This window comes from Eschrichtius robustus, chromosome X (assembly GCF_028021215.1).
Source record: "Eschrichtius robustus isolate mEscRob2 chromosome X, mEscRob2.pri, whole genome shotgun sequence".
Taxonomy (NCBI): Eukaryota; Metazoa; Chordata; class Mammalia; order Artiodactyla; family Eschrichtiidae; genus Eschrichtius; species Eschrichtius robustus.
This window is the reverse complement of record NC_090845.1, coordinates 72,854,358-72,872,288: the sequence shown is the minus strand read 5'-3', so window position 1 is coordinate 72,872,288 and position 17,931 is coordinate 72,854,358. Positions and strand designations below refer to the sequence as shown.

At 35.6% G+C, this 17,931-nt stretch overlaps 1 protein-coding gene across 4 annotated transcripts in view; it reads left to right on the top strand.

Moving 5' to 3' along the window:
- Positions 1-17,931, top strand: part of RPS6KA6 (ribosomal protein S6 kinase A6) — a 197,192-nt gene that overhangs the window by 133,185 nt on the left and 46,076 nt on the right. For all 4 annotated transcript variants that reach the window (XM_068532501.1, XM_068532500.1, XM_068532499.1 and 1 more), the window contains 5 exons: positions 230-267; positions 7,714-7,856; positions 16,350-16,420; positions 16,655-16,743; positions 17,544-17,602. In XM_068532501.1, the coding sequence (XP_068388602.1) occupies positions 230-267; positions 7,714-7,856; positions 16,350-16,420; positions 16,655-16,743; positions 17,544-17,602 (400 nt within the window). The remainder of the gene's footprint in view (positions 1-229; positions 268-7,713; positions 7,857-16,349; positions 16,421-16,654; positions 16,744-17,543; positions 17,603-17,931) is intronic.

The window sequence follows — 17,931 nt, the reverse complement described above, 5'->3', positions numbered from 1 at the left end:
TCCATTAAGTCTTTTAAAGATTATATGAAAATATGCGTGAATTATACAGTTATATGAAACTTACTTTAAAAAGTAATCTTTATAAGATACCAATTGATTTTAAATTAGTCATTTCAAAGTTTTCCAGTATATCAAATAGATATTGACCTCTTTTATGATGATTTTTATGTAAATGTTTTATGTAAAAATATTTTATCCCACGTTGTTGAATGTGAATTTTGATTTACAGCATTTTGCTTGATGAAATAGGACATATCAAGTTAACAGGTATGCAAATTTTCTCATTCTACCCTAAGCCTGTTTTATATTTTTTGTTATTTTAATATATATATTTGTCTAAGCCTGTTTTTTTCCCTCTTTCTTGTTTTAATTTGCATTTTGTTTATTTATTTGGTGAACTAAAATTCATTTAAAGGGTGAATAAGATAACTCTCAATATGCTCTAGTTGTAATACCAAAAAATTATACGGTAGAGTCACTGTCCTCATTAAGAAATGACATTTGGTTTTCTAGGTAAAATCACATCATTTTTGTTTCAGTCTAGGCTGAAAGATTTATCATAAGTAGTTATCACATTTGAAATATAGTGAATTATAAACTTCTGAACCAAGTGTTTCATAAGAGGTTCATTTTATTCTTTCTTTTGTAAAAACACATTTTATTTTACTTTATTTTGAATGTTGAGTGTTTACTGTATGTGAAACACTGCTAATTTTCACAGGACTCTTAGGCATAAAGTATCCTTATTATACCATTAAAAAAAACCCTTTAATTTTCAAATAATTATAGACTCACAATAAGTTGCAAAAATAGTACCAAGAGGTCCTGTGTACCGTCACCCAGCTTCCCCCAATGGTGACATTTTACAAAATTACAGTGCATTATCAAACCCAGGAAATTGATAGGTACAGTTACAACTAACTTGACTATATACTTTACTTGGATTTCACCAGTTTTTGCATGTATTCATTTTTTTGTTTGTCTTTGTGTATATTTCCATGACATTTTATTCACACATGTAGAGTCAAATACCATCACCACAATCAATAAGCCAAACTGATCTGCAACCACAAAAGAACTCTCCTGTGCTGCCCATTTATAGTCATACCCTTCCCACCTTCCCTAAATCCTGGAAACCACTTATCTGTTCTATATCTCTAAGTTTGTTATTTTAAGTTTGTTATTTTGTTTCTATTTTAAATAGAACTGTACAGTAGTCACACACCTCGACAATTATCCTAGAGAAATAAATACTTACATGAACACAAAAAACCTAAACATGAATTTTCATAGCAGCTCTGTTTGTAATAGCCCAAGGCTGGAAATGTCCCAAATGTCCTTCAGAGAGTGAATGGATAAACAAACTGTGATACATCTATGCAATGGAATACTACCCAGCAATAAAAAGGAAATAACTCTTGATATATGCAGCAACTTGGATGGACTCAAGGGCATTGTGCTGAGTGAGCCAATCTCAAAAGGTTACTTATGTTTTAAATAGATAGTAAATTCTGTATTTAATTATCAGAATGTTAAAACAGAGATAAAATGAAGATGTGGTCTTTACAGAGAATTTTGGACCAGTACACTTTAAAGGTAAGTTGCTTTAAATTCCTAAGTATACTACTTCAATGTAAAAATAAAGTATGAAGTTGTTAACTTGAAAGCTCAAGTAAATGTGACAAAGTTCAAGTAAAGCTTAGTAAATCTTTTTTTGATTCGTAGCCTGATTCTCTTTCTAATATATGAAAGAAGCAAAGCAGATTTAAAGAGATTCAAAGAGGACAAGGAAGAGAAATATGAAGAGAGAACAGTAGAGTTTTGAAATTTTATATAATACATAATTTTTATTTTACAACAATCAATCTTTAGTTGCAAAGCTAATTAGAATTTAATTCTTTTCATTTTTCTTAATAAGTTATGCCTGTTTTGTCATGGGTGAAGAAGGAAGGTGGGGAAAGAGTAGAATAAATTCTACCTATATCTCTCTTCTACATTAAGGTTAATTGAGTGAATAATGATGCCAATTTGTTTTATATTTAGTCTTATAATATGAATTCTGCTTTTACACCTTTTGGACTTAAACTGGCCGAGGAGTAAAGAGTAGTTAGAATCAATGTTAATTTATAAGCAAGGGACACAAGGCATGTGACAGGAAGAAACTGTGCTTTATATATATTTTTAAACAATTTAATCTATTTTCCTTTAAAGTGACACCAATATTTCTTTAAAGAAAGTACATAATGATAAATATTAGATAATTTACAGTTTCATGACTATAACAGAATTCAAAGTCTTGTAATGAATAATAAATTTATGGATTTAACCTCACAACATTCCAGTAAGGTTGGTTAAAGTGTGACCATTCATAGCAAGTGTTTTAAGACATTTCATTTTTTTTCATTCTTTCCTTTAATTTCTTTTTCTTTTTATTCTTCCTTTCTTTTTCTTTCTTTTCTTTTTCTTCCTTTCTTGCTTTCTTACCTGCTGTGCCTTTTTCCTCCTTCCTTCCCTTCCTTTTTTCCCTCCTTCTCTTCCTATCTCCTTCCTTCCATTTTGAATACTATCATCGAGTACTATTTGCTCGATGAACTATGGTTATTCATTTGGTTTATTTGGTGAACTATGTTATTCATTTCTATCACAGCCTGTGGAATTTGTAGAGGAAGCACAGGTCACGTTGGCATCTTCTTAGAAGCAGACAGAAAGGTTCCATAGCTGTCTCCTCCTGAGTTCAGTTTTCCTTGTTCAGGTTTGCATGCTTTGGCCAGTCTGGTAAATGTGCTGAGTCACGTGTAGTACTTTCAGTGAGCCCTTCGCGTTCTCATTTTAGGCAAAGGATCTAATTTCTCTGAGACATCAACTCGATTAACAACACAGTCCTGTAAATGAAAAGGCAGGAGGGGCCAGAACTGGGAATCTAGTGTGAGGAGAGGGTGCTATGGATGTGGAGGGTCAGGGCATGTGGACAGGGATGGGTGTAAAAGTATCACAAACCTGGGTGGGAAAGGGAATCTGGAGTCGCCAGAATCACTTCTGAGGGACGTAATTCAGAAGTAGTTTTTATAAAGAGAAGGAAGATAAAATATACAGTGTCAGAAATTAAATCACACAGTACTTGAGCTGAATATTTAACAAAAAATATATACATAAGAAAATAGTTTTAAGTAATTTTTATGGCTATCTGAAAATTAGTCACTGAAATTACTTTTACATATAGTAGGTACTCATAAAAGTGTTGTGTTTTGGACATGCTTTTAAAATTTAAAGTCTTTAAAAGAGTCATTTAAGGAAACAAAGGTATATCTCACCCCCCCTCCCCCACCAAAAACCGTTTATATAGCTGATTTCTACATTTTCTTTTCAAATTAGTGGTTTGGAAAAACCACTGATTAACATATGTCTTATTTAATCTTGTAGCTAACTCTTATTATTGTAAAAATTTTTGTCAGTTGATTGCTGAGCAAATTCTAGTGTTAAATGTCAGTTCTGTCAGAAATAGTGCAGCAAAGGACCTTTATGGAGTGGTGTAAATCTCTGAAAGGTAACAGAGGATAAGAAAATTATCTCCCCGTCTTCCTTCTCTGTGGAATGGCCAAAGAAGCCAGTGTTCTTCTCTACAAGGTATGTTGTTATATTCAGCTGAACTGACCTCAGAGACTAGGTTTCATTAAATTTAATTTTGAAATGGAATTGCAGAGTTTAAAAGCCTTAAAATGTGGAGAAAGAGCATAGTACATTGAAAAGATTTTTTTAAAATTATGCTGAAAATCATAATGCATTCAGTTATTATACAAGAATAAGTAATTTTTAAATGAAAATACGGAGTGTGGTTAGAAAATCAGTTTCAAGGGGCCCTAAAATTAAGTATTAATATTGTATTTTATTTTAAAAGAGAAATATAGGGCTTATAAATTTTTCATTTATAGAATTAAGGTATAATTTACATAGAGTAAAACTCATTGTTCAGATTCTCGTGATAATGGAACTAATTTGTATCTTGACTGCATCATTGCCATTATTGTGGTTGTGATGTTGTAATATAGCTTTGTAAGATATTACCATGGGGGAGACTGGCTAAAGGGTAAACGGGATCTCTGTAGTATTTCACATAATTGCATGTGAGTCTACAGTTGCCTCAAAATACAAAAGTTTATTTTTTTAAGTTACTTTTTTGTGTATAGTTCTGCGAACTTTGACAAATGCATACAGTCAGCATCAAGATATAAAACAGTTCCCTCACCCCCCAGAATTTCCCCATTATAAGTCAGGTCTCCCTTTACCCCTTGACAACCACCAATCTGCTTTCTGGCCTTATGGTTTTGCCTTTTCCACAAAATAATATAAATAGGAAGACAGTATATAGTGTTTTGAATCTGGCTTTATTTATTTAGTATAGTGCATTTGAGATTCATCTATATTGTTGTGTGTATCAGTAATTTTTTTTTTTATTGCTGAGTAGTATTCCATTTTATGATGGTACCATGGTTTGTTTATCCAGTCCCCAATTAAGGGGCATTTGTGTTGTTTCCTGTTTTTGACAGTGACAAATAAAGCCACTAGAAATATTTTTGTACAGGTTTTATGTGAACATAAATTTTTATTTCACATCAGTAAATACCAAAGTGGTGGGATTGTTTGATCATATGGGAAGTGTGTGTTTAACTTAATGAGAAACCTCCAAACTGTTTTCCAAAGTGCTTGTACCATTTTGCATACCCATCAGCGATGTATGAGAGTTCCAGTTGCTCTGCATCCGTGCCATTACTTGGTATTGTTAGTATTTTTTATTTTAGCTCTAGTAAAAGGCATAGAGTAGTATCTCATTGTGATTTTATTTTGCATTTCCCTAACAAATTATGACATTGAGCATCTTTTCATGTATTTCTTTGGAGAAGTGTCTGTTCAGGTTTTTTGTCCATTAAAAAAATTGGATTGTTTGTTTTCTTATTACTGAATTTGAGTTTTTAAAAATATACTCTGAATACAAGTCCTTTATCTGATATGTGATTTTCAAACATTTTCTCCCAGTCTGTAGCTTCTTTTTAATTTTCTGAACAGTATATTTTGAAGAGCACTTTTTGACTTTGATAAATTCCAGTTATCAACTTTTTTCTTTTTCTTTTTTTAAATGAGTTGGGAAGTGCTCCCTCCTCCTCTGTTTTCTTTTTTTTTTTTAATATTTATTTATTTATTTATTTATTTATTTATTTATTTATGGCTGTGTTGGGTCTTCGTTTCTGTGCGAGGGCTTTCTCTAGTTGTGGCAAGTGGGGGCCACTCTTCATCGCGGTGCACGGACCTCTCACTGTCGCGGCCTCTCTTGTTGTGAAGCGCAAGCTCCAGATGCGCAGGCTCAGTACTTGTGGCTCACGGGCCTAGTTGCTCCGCGGCATGTGGGATCTTCCCAGACCAGGGCTCAAACCCGTGTCCCCTGCATTGGCAGGCAGATTCTCAACCACTGTACCAGCAGGGAAGCCCCAACTTTTTTCTTTTATGGATTATACTTTTTAAAAAATATATATTTATTTTATTTATTTATTTTTGGCTGCATTGGGTCTTTGTTGCTGCACGTGGGCTTTCTCTAGTTGTGGCAAGCGGGGGCTACTCTTCGTTGCGGTGCGTGGGCTTCCATTGCAATGGCTTCTCTTGTTGCAGAGCACGGGCTCTAGGTGCACGGGCTTCAGTTGTTGTAGCATGCAGGCTTCAGTAGTTGTGGCTCACGGGCTCTAGAGCACAGGCTCGGTAGTTGTGGCACACAGGCTTAGTTGCTCCGCGGCATGTGGGATCTTACCGGACCAGGGCTCGAACCCATGTCCCCTGCATTGGCAGGCGGATTCTTAACCACTGCACCACCAGGGAAGCCCTGGATTATACTTTTGATGTTGTATCTAAGAAATTTTGAATTAATGTTTGTTTATGAGGTATGGTATGAGGACGGATTTTTGTATATCAATATTCTATTATTCTGGCACCATTTGTTGGAAAGACTGACCTTTTCTCCATGGAATTGCTTTTACATCTTTGTCAGAAATCAGTTGGCTATATATAGCCAGTTCTGTTATAATGCAACACATATGATCTTAAAAATCACTGTACTATGCATAATTGCATAGTAAAAAATATGACTTATGGAGAAAATGGAGTTAGGGGTTTAACACTAAAATATAAAACCAGTGACACATTAAAGAAAGATAGGAAGCTGTTAAAAATGATGGCATTGTTTTATATGTTCTAACTGACTAAGAATAGATAAATACCACAATAAATATGATACCTTACTTTGAAAAAATCCTGAAATTTGCTTGTATAATCGGCATCAGAAAGTTTGCAGTTTGTAAGTTATTGTGAAGTAGTGGGAGGTAAATTATCTGGAATTGGGAGTTCTAATACTACAGGTGAACAGAAGTGGCTTATAACACACATGATGTGCTGAAATAGCTGGTAGATATTTGAGGTGTGTGCATGTATGTATTTCTGCTTGGCTCAGTTCAACTAGGTGCAGTTTTCTAGTGTTTCACCTATTATTTCTTGCGGGCAAAATTGCACATAAACCAAGCTGAAATTTGAAATTCATGTTATATTCGCCAAGCAAACTCTAGTGTTAAATGTCAGTTTTGTCAGAAATAGTACAGCAAAGGACGTTTGTGAAGTGGTATAAATCTCTGAAAGGTAACAGTAAGGTATCAATCGCATTGGAACAAATTTGCAGTTTTAAAACAAGTATAGCAGAGCCGACTGTATATGTCAGTCTATTCTTGGACGCTGTTTTGTTGCATTCATATATGTATGTGTGTGTGTAGCCTTTCTCCAGTACAACACTGTCTTGATTACTATAGCTTTATAGTAAGTATTGAAGTCAGGTAGTGTGAGTCCTTGAATTTTCCTTTTTTATTCAAAATTGTTTTGGCTATTCTATTTCCTTTGTCTTTTTATATAAATTTTAAATTCAGCTTGTTGATTTTTACAGAAGAAATCTTGCTGGGATTTTTATTAATGTTTCATTGACTCTGTAGATCAGTTTTGGGAGAATTGACATCTTTAACAACATTGAATCTTCCAAATCATGACCAGTATCTCTCTCCATTTACTTAGATCTACTCTGATTCTTTTCATTGATGTTTATAGTTTTCAGCATGCAAGTCTTGTATATACATACTTTGTATATTTATACCTGTGGATTTCATGAGGGTTTTTTGGTGGTGTTATAAATAGTACTTTTAAAATTTCACCTTTCAATTTTTTATTGCTAGTATATAGAAATAAGATTGATTTTTATATATCAGTACCTTTAGCTCTTTGAAGACCATAAACGAAATGGAAGTTCACCAAAGCCAAAGCAAAATTTGCCTTTCTAATATTTTAAAAAGTGCAAATTACTATCTTTTTTTGTCTTAGTCTGTTTTAAAAATTAGGTCACTATGACAGTGTTGATTTAATTGTTGTCCTTTCAAAATTGTTGAATCATATTCCTGTATAGACATGAAAACATGTATTTTGAGGATGAGGTTTAACTGAGCAATTTTAAATGCTCCAAAAGAGTATTATAAAATACAGGTTGCTTTCTATTACTGGTCTCTTAATGGTAAGGAGCTTTCTTAATGGCAATCGTAGGCCATCATGAGTAGGTTTAATTCATAGTTTAGTTTCTTTTGGTATTTTCTATTTTCTGAAGATCTTCAGATATGTTTTTGTGTAATATTGTTATTATAGATTTTGGACTCAGCAAGGAATCAGTAGATCAGGAGAAGAAGGCCTACTCATTTTGTGGTACAGTGGAGTATATGGCTCCTGAAGTAGTAAATAGAAGAGGTCATTCCCAGAGTGCTGATTGGTGGTCATATGGTGTACTTATGGTAAGTAGTTTTTTTTAAAATTATGCCAATATACAATTAGTATTGTTTCGAATTTTAATCTGAGTGTTGGAATGTGTTAGGTGAGAATAGGGTTCTCAAGTTCATGACTGTTAAAAAACTTGATTGGCTAGCTGTTATACAATAAAAATTAGGGTTTTGGTGTTCTGATTTCTTTTAGTTGCTAGATTAAAAGGTAAATGGCAGCATTCTTTTATAAATTATTCAAATTTAAAACTTAGATAAAGGCCTACCAGATTTTAGATTTCAGAATACTGTGTTTAGTAGTTACATGGTATTTTAACTAGGTATCACAGAATTTAGCACCTTATGGTATATTATCTTATTGTCACATTTTTTCAAGCATGTCCCTAGAAAGATTGTAAACCTCTTAAGGAGAGCAATCCTGTCTTCTACTACTTATAATCTCCTACAGTATCTAGCATAATGAGCATATGGACTGACTGATTTGGTATAAGATTAAGCATAGAATTTGTAGTATTAAGTAGGGTGATAAATGAATAGCTATTGAATCAGACACAATTTGCTTTAGAAGCCTGATAATCCATTTTTGCCTATTTATCACTGAATTACCGTATGATGCATCAATATATTAAGTGGCTGTTATGAGCCTGGCATTTGGTAAGGGCAGTGGGGTGGGAACAGACTAGAAGTACAATATTTGGCATTTTCCATGACCTAAGAAAGCATGCTATCTGGTTGGGGAAACAAATGGAATAGCTAAATAAACTGCCTGGAAATACCTTAGGAGTTCAGGCAAGAATTCATATAAGTTGATGTAAGAAAAGTGGAGGAGATAGAACTTAAATTAAGCCCTGAAGGATGGATAAAATTCAAATAGCTGTGTGTCAAGAAGAATAGTATTGTGATAGTATTAGGAAAGACCTGGAGAACCAGTTTGACTAGAGTAGTAGTGGAGAATGAGGGTGAAGGTGGAGGAAATGAGGCTATAAGCCTATAAGGATTTGCACACAATACTCTGGGTGGTAGGAAACTTTTGTAGGTTCTTGAACACGATGGTAATTAGAGAAAAAATGTATTTTAGGAAAATTAGCCTTGGTAGCATTATATAAATGGATTGCAAATGGAGGAAACTAAAAGTAGGGAGACCAAGAAGTTCTCCTTAGAAGACAGTTGTTAAGATTATAGAATGAAAAAAAGGAAATATTAAAGACATTTCAAGGGAAGAAGTGGACGACCTTAGTAACAGATTAAATGCCACAGATGAAACAGAGGGGAAGGGTCAAAGATAGAGATACCTGTAAAACTTCAGGGGATCAAAAGAAAAGTAGTTCAATAGAAAAGAGATAGCTGGGAAGGACAGCTGATTTTGAAAGTGGGGAAAGAATTTATTTTTAACACATTGCATAGGTTACTGTGGGTTAGTGTTTAACCCCTTGATAGTAATGAATTAGGAGAGGGCAGTGGAGAGAGCGTCAGAATCATCTGAAGACCTTAAAAAACAACAACAACAACAAAAAACTACCCTGCCAGCCAGCATATCGTTTATTTGAGGGGCAGGTGTGATTCCAATGTACTATCCTTCTCTTTTTCTTTTTGTTCTTGCCTTTCCACCTCTTACTCCTCCAATCTCCAGGAGAGAACCATTACTTTAGGTTTGGGGGCAGGGGGCTGGAGCTTGAGAGAGATGATCCCTATACACCATACTTCCCTTCGTCTTCATTACCTTTCTGTGACTCCTACCCCTATCTCTTCAGGCTCCAGTTGAGAACCATTACTTTAGATGTGGAAGGGAAAACTGGGGATTGAGAGAGATTGAAACTGGAATCAATTTGAGAGTCATCAGTCATCAGGAGAGAGTTGAATAGATAAGCTAACTAAGGCTGTAAGTTCAAATAAATGAACAGAGGACTGAGGCCAAAGCCATTATTGAATCTAAGCTTAAGATTTAAATATTAGCTTGGGGATTAACCAAGATGGTGGAGTAGAAGGACGTGCTCTCACTCCCTCTTGCGAGAGCACCAGAATCACAGCTAGCTGCTGGACAGTCATCGAAAGGAAGACACTGGACTTCACCAAGGAGGATACCCCACGTCCAAGGACAGAGGAGAAGCCACAGTGACACGGTAGGAGGGGCGCAATCAGAGTAAAATCAAATCCCATAACTGCTGGGTGGGTGACTCACAGACTGGCGAACACTTATACCACAGAAGTCCACCCACTGGAGTGAAGCTTCTGAGCCCCACGTCAGGCTTCCCAAGCTGGGGGTCCGGCAACGGGAGGAGGAATTCCTAGAGAATCAGACTTTGAAGCCTAGTGGGAATTGATTGCAGGACTTCGACAGGACTGGGGGAAACAGAGACCCCACTCTTGGAGGGCACACACAAAGTAGTGTGTGCATCGGGACCCAGGGGAAGGAACAGTGACCCTGGGGGAGACTGAACCAGACCTACCTGCTGGTGTTGGGGGGTCTCCTGCAGAGGCGGGGGGTGGCTCTGTTTCACCGTGGGGACAAGGACACTGGCAGTGGAGGTTCTGGGAAGTGCTCCCTGGCGTGAGCCCTCCCAGAGTCTGCCATTAACCCCACCAAAGAGCCCAGGTAGGCTCCAGTGTTGGGTTGCCTCAGGCAAAACAACCAACAGGGAGGGAACCCAGCCCCACCCATCAACAGTCAAGTGGATTAAAGTTTTAGGGAGCTCTGACCGCCACAGCAACAATCAGGTCTACCCACCACCAGAGCCTCCCATCAAGCCTCTTAGATAGCCTCAACCACCAGAGGGCAGACAGCAGAAGCAAGAAAAACTACAATCCTGCAGCCTGTGGACCAAAAACCACAGTTACAAAAAGATAGACAAGATGAAAAGGCAGAGGGCTATATACCAGATGAAGGAACAAGAAAAAACCCCAGAAAAACAACTAAATGAAGTGGAGATAGGCAACCTTCCAGAAAAAGAATTCAGAATAATGATAGTGAAGATGATCCAGGACCTCGGAATAAGAATGGAGGCAAAGATTGAGAAGATGCAAGAAATGATTAACAAAGACCTAGAAGAATTAAAGAACAAACAAACAGAGATGACCAATACAATAACTGATATGAAAACTACACTAGAAGGAATCAATAGCAGAATTACTGAGGCAGAAGAACGGATAAGTGACCTGGAAGACAGAATGGTGGAATTCACTGCTGCGGAACAGACTAAAGAGAAAAGAATGAAAAGAAATGAAGACAGCTTAAGAGACCTCTGGGACAACATTAAACGCAACAACATTCGCATTATAGGGGTCCCAGGAGGAGAAGAGAGAGAGAAAGGACCAGAGAAAATATTTGAAGAGATTATAGTCGAAAACTTCCCTAACATGGGAAAGGAAATAGCCACCCAAGTCCAGGAAGCACAGAGAGTCCCATACAGGATAAACCCAAGGAGAAACACGCCGAGACACATAGTAATCAAAGTGGCAAAAATTAAAGACAAAGAAAAATTATTGAAAGCAGCAAGGGAAAAACGACAAATAACATACAAGGGAACTCCCATAAGGTTAACAGCTGATTTCTCAGCAGAAACTCTGCAAGCCAGAAGGGAGTGGCATGATATACTTAAAGTGATGAAAGGGAAGAACCTACAACCAAGATTACTCTACCTGGCAAGGATCTCATTTAGATTTGATGGAGAAATCAAAAGCTTTACAGACAAGCAAAAGCTAAGAGAATTCAGCACCACCAAACCAGCTCTACAACAAATGCTAAAGGAACTTCTCTAAGTGGGAAACACAAGAGAAGAAAAGGACCTACAAAAACAAACCCAAAACAATTAAGAAAATGGTCATAGGAACATACATATCGATAATTACCTTCAACGTGAATGGATTAAATGCTCCAGCCAAAAGACACAGGCTTGCTGAATGGATACAAAAACAAGACCCATATATATGCTGTCTACAAGAGACCCACTTTAGACCTAGGGACACGTACAGACTGAAAGTGAGGGGATGGAAAAAGATATTCCATGCAAATGGAAATCAAAAGAAAGCTGGAGTAGCTATACTCATATTAGATAAAATAGGCTTTAAAATAAAGAATGTTACAAGAGACAAAGAAGGACACTACATAATGATCAAGGGATCAATCCAAGAAGAAGATATAACAATTATAAATATATATGCACCCAACAAAGGAGCACCTCAATACATAAGGCAACTGCTAACAGCTATAAAAGAGGAAATTTACAGTAACACAATAATAGTGGGGGACTTTAACACCTCACTTACACCAATGGACAGATCATCCAAAATGAAAATAAATAAGGAAACAGAAGTTTTAAATGACACAATAGACGAGATAGATTTAATTGATATCTATAGGACATTCCATCCAAAATCAGCAGATTACACGTTCTTCTCAAGTGCGCACGGAACATTCTCCAGGATAGATCACATCTTGGGTCACAAATCAAGCCTCAGTAAATTTAAGAAAATTGAAATCATATCAAGCATCTTTTCTGACCACAGTGCTATGAGATTAGAAATGAATTACAGGGAAAAGAACGTAAAAAGGACAAACACATGGAGGCTAAACAATACGTTACTAAATAACCAAGAGATCACTGAAGAAATCAAAGAGGAAATCAAAAAATACCTAGAGACAAATGACAATGAAAATACGACGACCCAAAACCTATGGGATGCAGCAAAAGCATTTCTAAGAGGGAAGTTTATAACTATACAAGCCTACCTAAAGAAACAAGAAAAATCTCAAGTAAACAATCTAACCTTACACCTAAAGAAACTAGAGAATGAAGAACAAACAAAACCCAAAGTTAGCAGAAGGAAAGAAATCATAAAGATCAGAGCGGAAATAAGTGAAATAGAAACAAAGAAAACAATAGCAAAGATCAATAAAACTAAAAGCTGGCTCTTTGAGAAGATAAACAAAATTGATAAGCCATTAGCCAGACTCATCAAGAAAAAGAGGGAGAGGACTCAAATCAATAAAATCAGAAATGAAAAAGGAGAAGTTACAACAGACACTGCAGAAATACAAAGCATCCTAAGAGACTACTACAAGCAACTTTATGCCAATAAAATGGACAACCTGGAAGAAATGGACAAGTTCTTAGAAAGGTATAACCATCCAAGACTGAACCAGGAAGAAACAGAAAATATGAACAGACCAATCACAATTAATGAAATTGAAAGTGTGATTAAAAATCTTCCAACAAACAAAAGTCCAGGACCAGACGACTTCACAGGTGAATTCTATCAAACATTTAGAGAAGAGCTAACACCTATCCTTCTCAAACTCTTCCAGAAAATTGCAGAGGAAGGAACACTCCCAAACTCATTCTATGAGGCCACCATCACCCTGATACCAAAACCAGACAAAGACACTACAAAAAAAGAAAATTACAGACCAATATCACTGATGAATATAGATGCAAAAATCCTCAACAAAATACTAGCAAACAGAATCCAACAACACATTAAAAGGATCATACACCACGATTAAGTGGGATTTATCCCAGGGATGCAAGGATTCTCCAGTATACGCAAATCAATCAATGTGATACACCATATTAACAAATTGAGGAAGAAAAACCATATGATCATCTCAATAGATGCAAAAAAAGCTTTTGACAAAGTTCAACACCCATTTATGATAAAAACTCTCCAGAAAGTGGGCATAGAGGGAACCTACCTCAACATAATAAAGGCCATATATGATAAACCCACAGCAAACTTCATTCTCAATGGTGAAAAACTGAAAGCATTTCCTCTAAGGTCAGCAAAGAGACAAGGATGTCCACTCTCACCACTATTATTCAACATAGTTCTGGAAGTCCTAGCCACGGCAATCAGAGAAGAAAAAGAAATAAAAGGAATACAAATTCGAAAAGAAGAAGTAAAACTGTCACTGCTTGCGGATGACATGATACTATACATAGAGAATCCTTAAACTGCCACGAGAAAACTGCTAGAGCTAATTAATGAATATGGTAAAGTTGCAGGATACAAAATTAATGCACAGAAATCTCTTGTATTCCTATACACTAATGATGAAAAATCTGAAAGAGAAATTAAGAAAACACTCCCATTTACCATTGCAACAAAAAGAATAAAATACCTACGAATAAACCTACCTAGGGAGACAAAAGACCTGTATGCAGAAAACTATAAGACACTGATGAAAGAAATTGAAGATGATACCAAGAGATGGAGAGATATACCATGTTCTTGGATTGGAAGAATCAACATTGTGAAAATGAGTATACTACCCAAAGCAATCTACAGATTCAATGCAATCCCTATCAAATTACCAATGGCATTTTTTACAGAACTACAACAAATCATCTTAAAATTTGTATGGAGACACAAAAGACCCCGAACAGCCAAAGCAATCTTGAGGGAAAAAAACGGAGCTGGAGGAATCAGACTCCCTGACTTCAGACTATACTACAAAGCTACAGTAATCAAGACAATATGGTACTGGCAGAAAAACAGAAATATAGATCAATGGAACAGGATAGAAAGCCCAGAGATAAACCCACGCACATATGGTCACCTTATCTTTGATAAAGGAGGCAAGCATATACAGTGGAGAAAAGACAGCCTCTTCAATAAGTGGTGCTGGGAAAACTGGACAGCTACATGTAAAAGAATGAAATTAGAATACTCCCTAACACCATACACAAAAATAAACTCAAAATGGATTCGAGATCTAAATGTAAGACTGGACACTATAAAACTCTTAGAGGAAAACATAGGAAGAACACTCTTTGACATAAATCACAGCAAGATCTTTTTTGATCCACCTCTTAGAGTAATGGAAATAAAAACAAAAATAAACAAATGGGACCTAATGAAACTTCAAAGCTTTTGCACAGCAAAGGAAACCATAAACAAGACCAAAAGACAACCCTCAGAATGGGAGAAAATATTTGCAAACGAATCAACGCACAAAGGATTAATCTCCAAAATATATAAACAGCTCATTCAGCTCAATATTAAAGAAACAAACACCCCAATCCAAAAATGGGCAGAAGACCTAAATAGACATTTCTCCAAAGAATACATACAGACGGCCACGAAGCACATGAAAAGCTGCTCAACATCACTAATTATTAGAGAAATGCAAATCAAAACTACAATGAGGTATCACCTCACTCCTGTTAGAATGGGCATCATCAGAAAATCTACAAACAACAAATGCTGGAGAGGGTGTGGAGAAAAGGGAACCCTCTTGCACTGTTGGTGGGAATGTAAATTGATACAGCCACTATGGAGAACAATATGGAGGTTCCTTAAAAAACTAAAAATAAAATTACCATATGACCGAGAAATCCACTACTGGGCATATACCCAGAGAAAACCGTAATTCAAAAAGACACATGCACCTGAATGTTCATTGCAGCACTATTTACAATAGCCAGGCCATGGAAGCAACCTAAATGCCCATCAACAGACGAATGGATAAAGAAGTTGTGGTTCATATACACAATGGAATATTACTCAGCCATAACAAGGAACGAAATTGAGTCATTTGTTGAGACGTGGATGGATCTAGAGACTGTCATACAGAGTGAAGTAAGTCAGAAAGAGAAAAACAAATATCGTATATTAACGCATGTATGTGGAACCTAGAAAAATGGTACAGATGAGCCGGTTTGCAGGGCAGAAGTTGAGACACAGATGTAGAGAACGGACATATGGACACCTAGGGGGGAAAACTGTGGTGGGGTGGGGATGGTGGTGTGCTGAATTGGGCGGTTGGGATTGACATGTATACCCTGATGTGTATAAAATTGATGCCTAATAAGAACCTGCAGTATAAAAAAACAAACAAAAAAGTAATATTTAAAGATTAGGGATATAAAAACATTTCTCTCTAGTGAGCTATAATGGTCTTCATTTTCACATCTACTTTTTCTTTTAAATATGATTATTTAATGTTCTAGTTATCCGCATTTCAATTAACTCTCTTAGGGAAAATGTTTTCATTATGCTGTGTACAACTGTCTCAAATTAAAATACATATATCAGTGTGTGTTGTGTGTATCTGTGTGTATAGCTTCTTGTTTGGTTCCTTTTTTTTTTTAAAGAGAGCAAAGGGAATGAGAATGATTATCTTTCTTGAGCATGTATGAATTTGAAATGGCTCAGTACTTATTTTTGCTTTTCTTTCATTGTTAAATGTTTGCTTTAAAAGCTTATATTTGTTTTAAAAGAAAATGCCTTGTGTCTATTTCCACATTGCTTTGGTTTGGGGAATTTAGGATTGAAAAAATGGTTGGTTACATTTGCTACAAATCACCTCTCATTTGGCCTATGTACTGTGGGGTACCAGAGGTGTATTCCCTTATGCGACCTAGTTTTCTGGTCCTGTTTTGACCTACTATCATGTAGATCCTGCATGATTTGATGATCATGTATTACAAGTCTCATTCTTATTTCTGATGAATTTCATTGTAAATTCTAAGTTGTACTAAGTTGACTCGTGGTATTTTTTGTTTGTTTTAGTTTGAAATGCTTACTGGTACTCTGCCATTTCAAGGTAAAGACAGAAATGAGACCATGAATATGATATTAAAGTAAGTGTAAACATTTTTTTCTTTTGGGAAAAATTCCTTGCTTTCAGTTTTGAGAAACTTGTTATGGTTTTCATTTGACACAAAAGAACATTTTTCACATTGTCTCATTCCCTTCCACCATATAGGGGACATTATTTGCCATTGTGAAAGCGTTCTTTAAAATTCTTTTTGGGATTTATCAATTTAGAAGTATGGCTAGATTTAAATGAAATTTTCTGAAATCCTCTTTTCCAGAGCAAAACTTGGAATGCCTCAGTTTCTTAGTGCTGAAGCACAAAGTCTTCTAAGGATGTTATTCAAAAGGAATCCAGCAAATAGATTGGGTATTGTTTATTTTCTTAGCTTTTATAACAATATACTACATGCTTTGGGAGGATAATTAGAACTTTATGTTTTCTGGCCTAAGTTCATTTACTGCTGCTATGTGTTTATACGTAGAATTCTACGTTTTATGTATGCAGAGATTCCAGTAAACTCTGTTATATCCATCATTAAAAAATGGAGTGGTCTAGTTATTCAGAACTTATGTTTAATATATATCATTATATCATATGAATGTCTCTTTTGACATAATTCACAGAATTCTCCCTTCTATAGGTATTCCTTTTAGATATTTGAAGATAATTATTTTGTCCCTTCCAATATTCTTCAGGATAAATGTTATGTTTCCATAACTGCTCATTATTTGGCTACTTTCTAGTAGCCTTTCCCTGGATCCAAATGTGATCCTATTACCCTGTTTATGTCCATGTGTTAAAATTTCAATGTCACTTTATTCATTGCATTTTTAATTTGGCCTATAGATATGAGATCATAAATTGAATTATGAAGAAAATGATAATTGCTTTAATTTTAATGTTATGTTAGATATGATTTTTATTTGATTCAGAAGGCATTTCAGTATTTCATGATGCCCTATGTGCTTCAGCATGAACATCAGCTATTTTTTAATTATATTAAATTCAGAGGACCAATTAATAAAGCATCAGATAAGAAATCGTAAACTTTTCACTTCAGGGAATCTATGAAATGTGTGTACTCCTATTTACAGGTAATAGCCTGGAAGCCAGGTAGGCAGATTACAAAAATCAGACTGGTAAAAAAATTATTTCCATTTTTATAGGTTCAGAAGGAGTCGACGAAATCAAAAGACATCTTTTTTTTGCAAATATTGACTGGAATGTAAGTTCAGTAGAAAGTTCGTGACTGAGTACCTTTAATAAAAACAAAAACTGAAGAGTAAATGGTAATATATGGACTTTGCTGATAAACTTAATCCATTTGTTTTATATTTAGTATGAGATTTTTATTTACAGGTGTAGCATTTCATGCAATTACCTTGAACCAGTAGATGTGTGGATGATATGTAGTAAATTTTTGTTGCTCATTTGTCTTACCTGTTTAATATGGTTAATATTCTCCCCTATTCTAGGTTGGGGAATGTGGGGGGAAGAAGAGAAAGGAGAAGGGGGATGAATCATAGGACAGATTCTTATAGAAAAATGAATTCT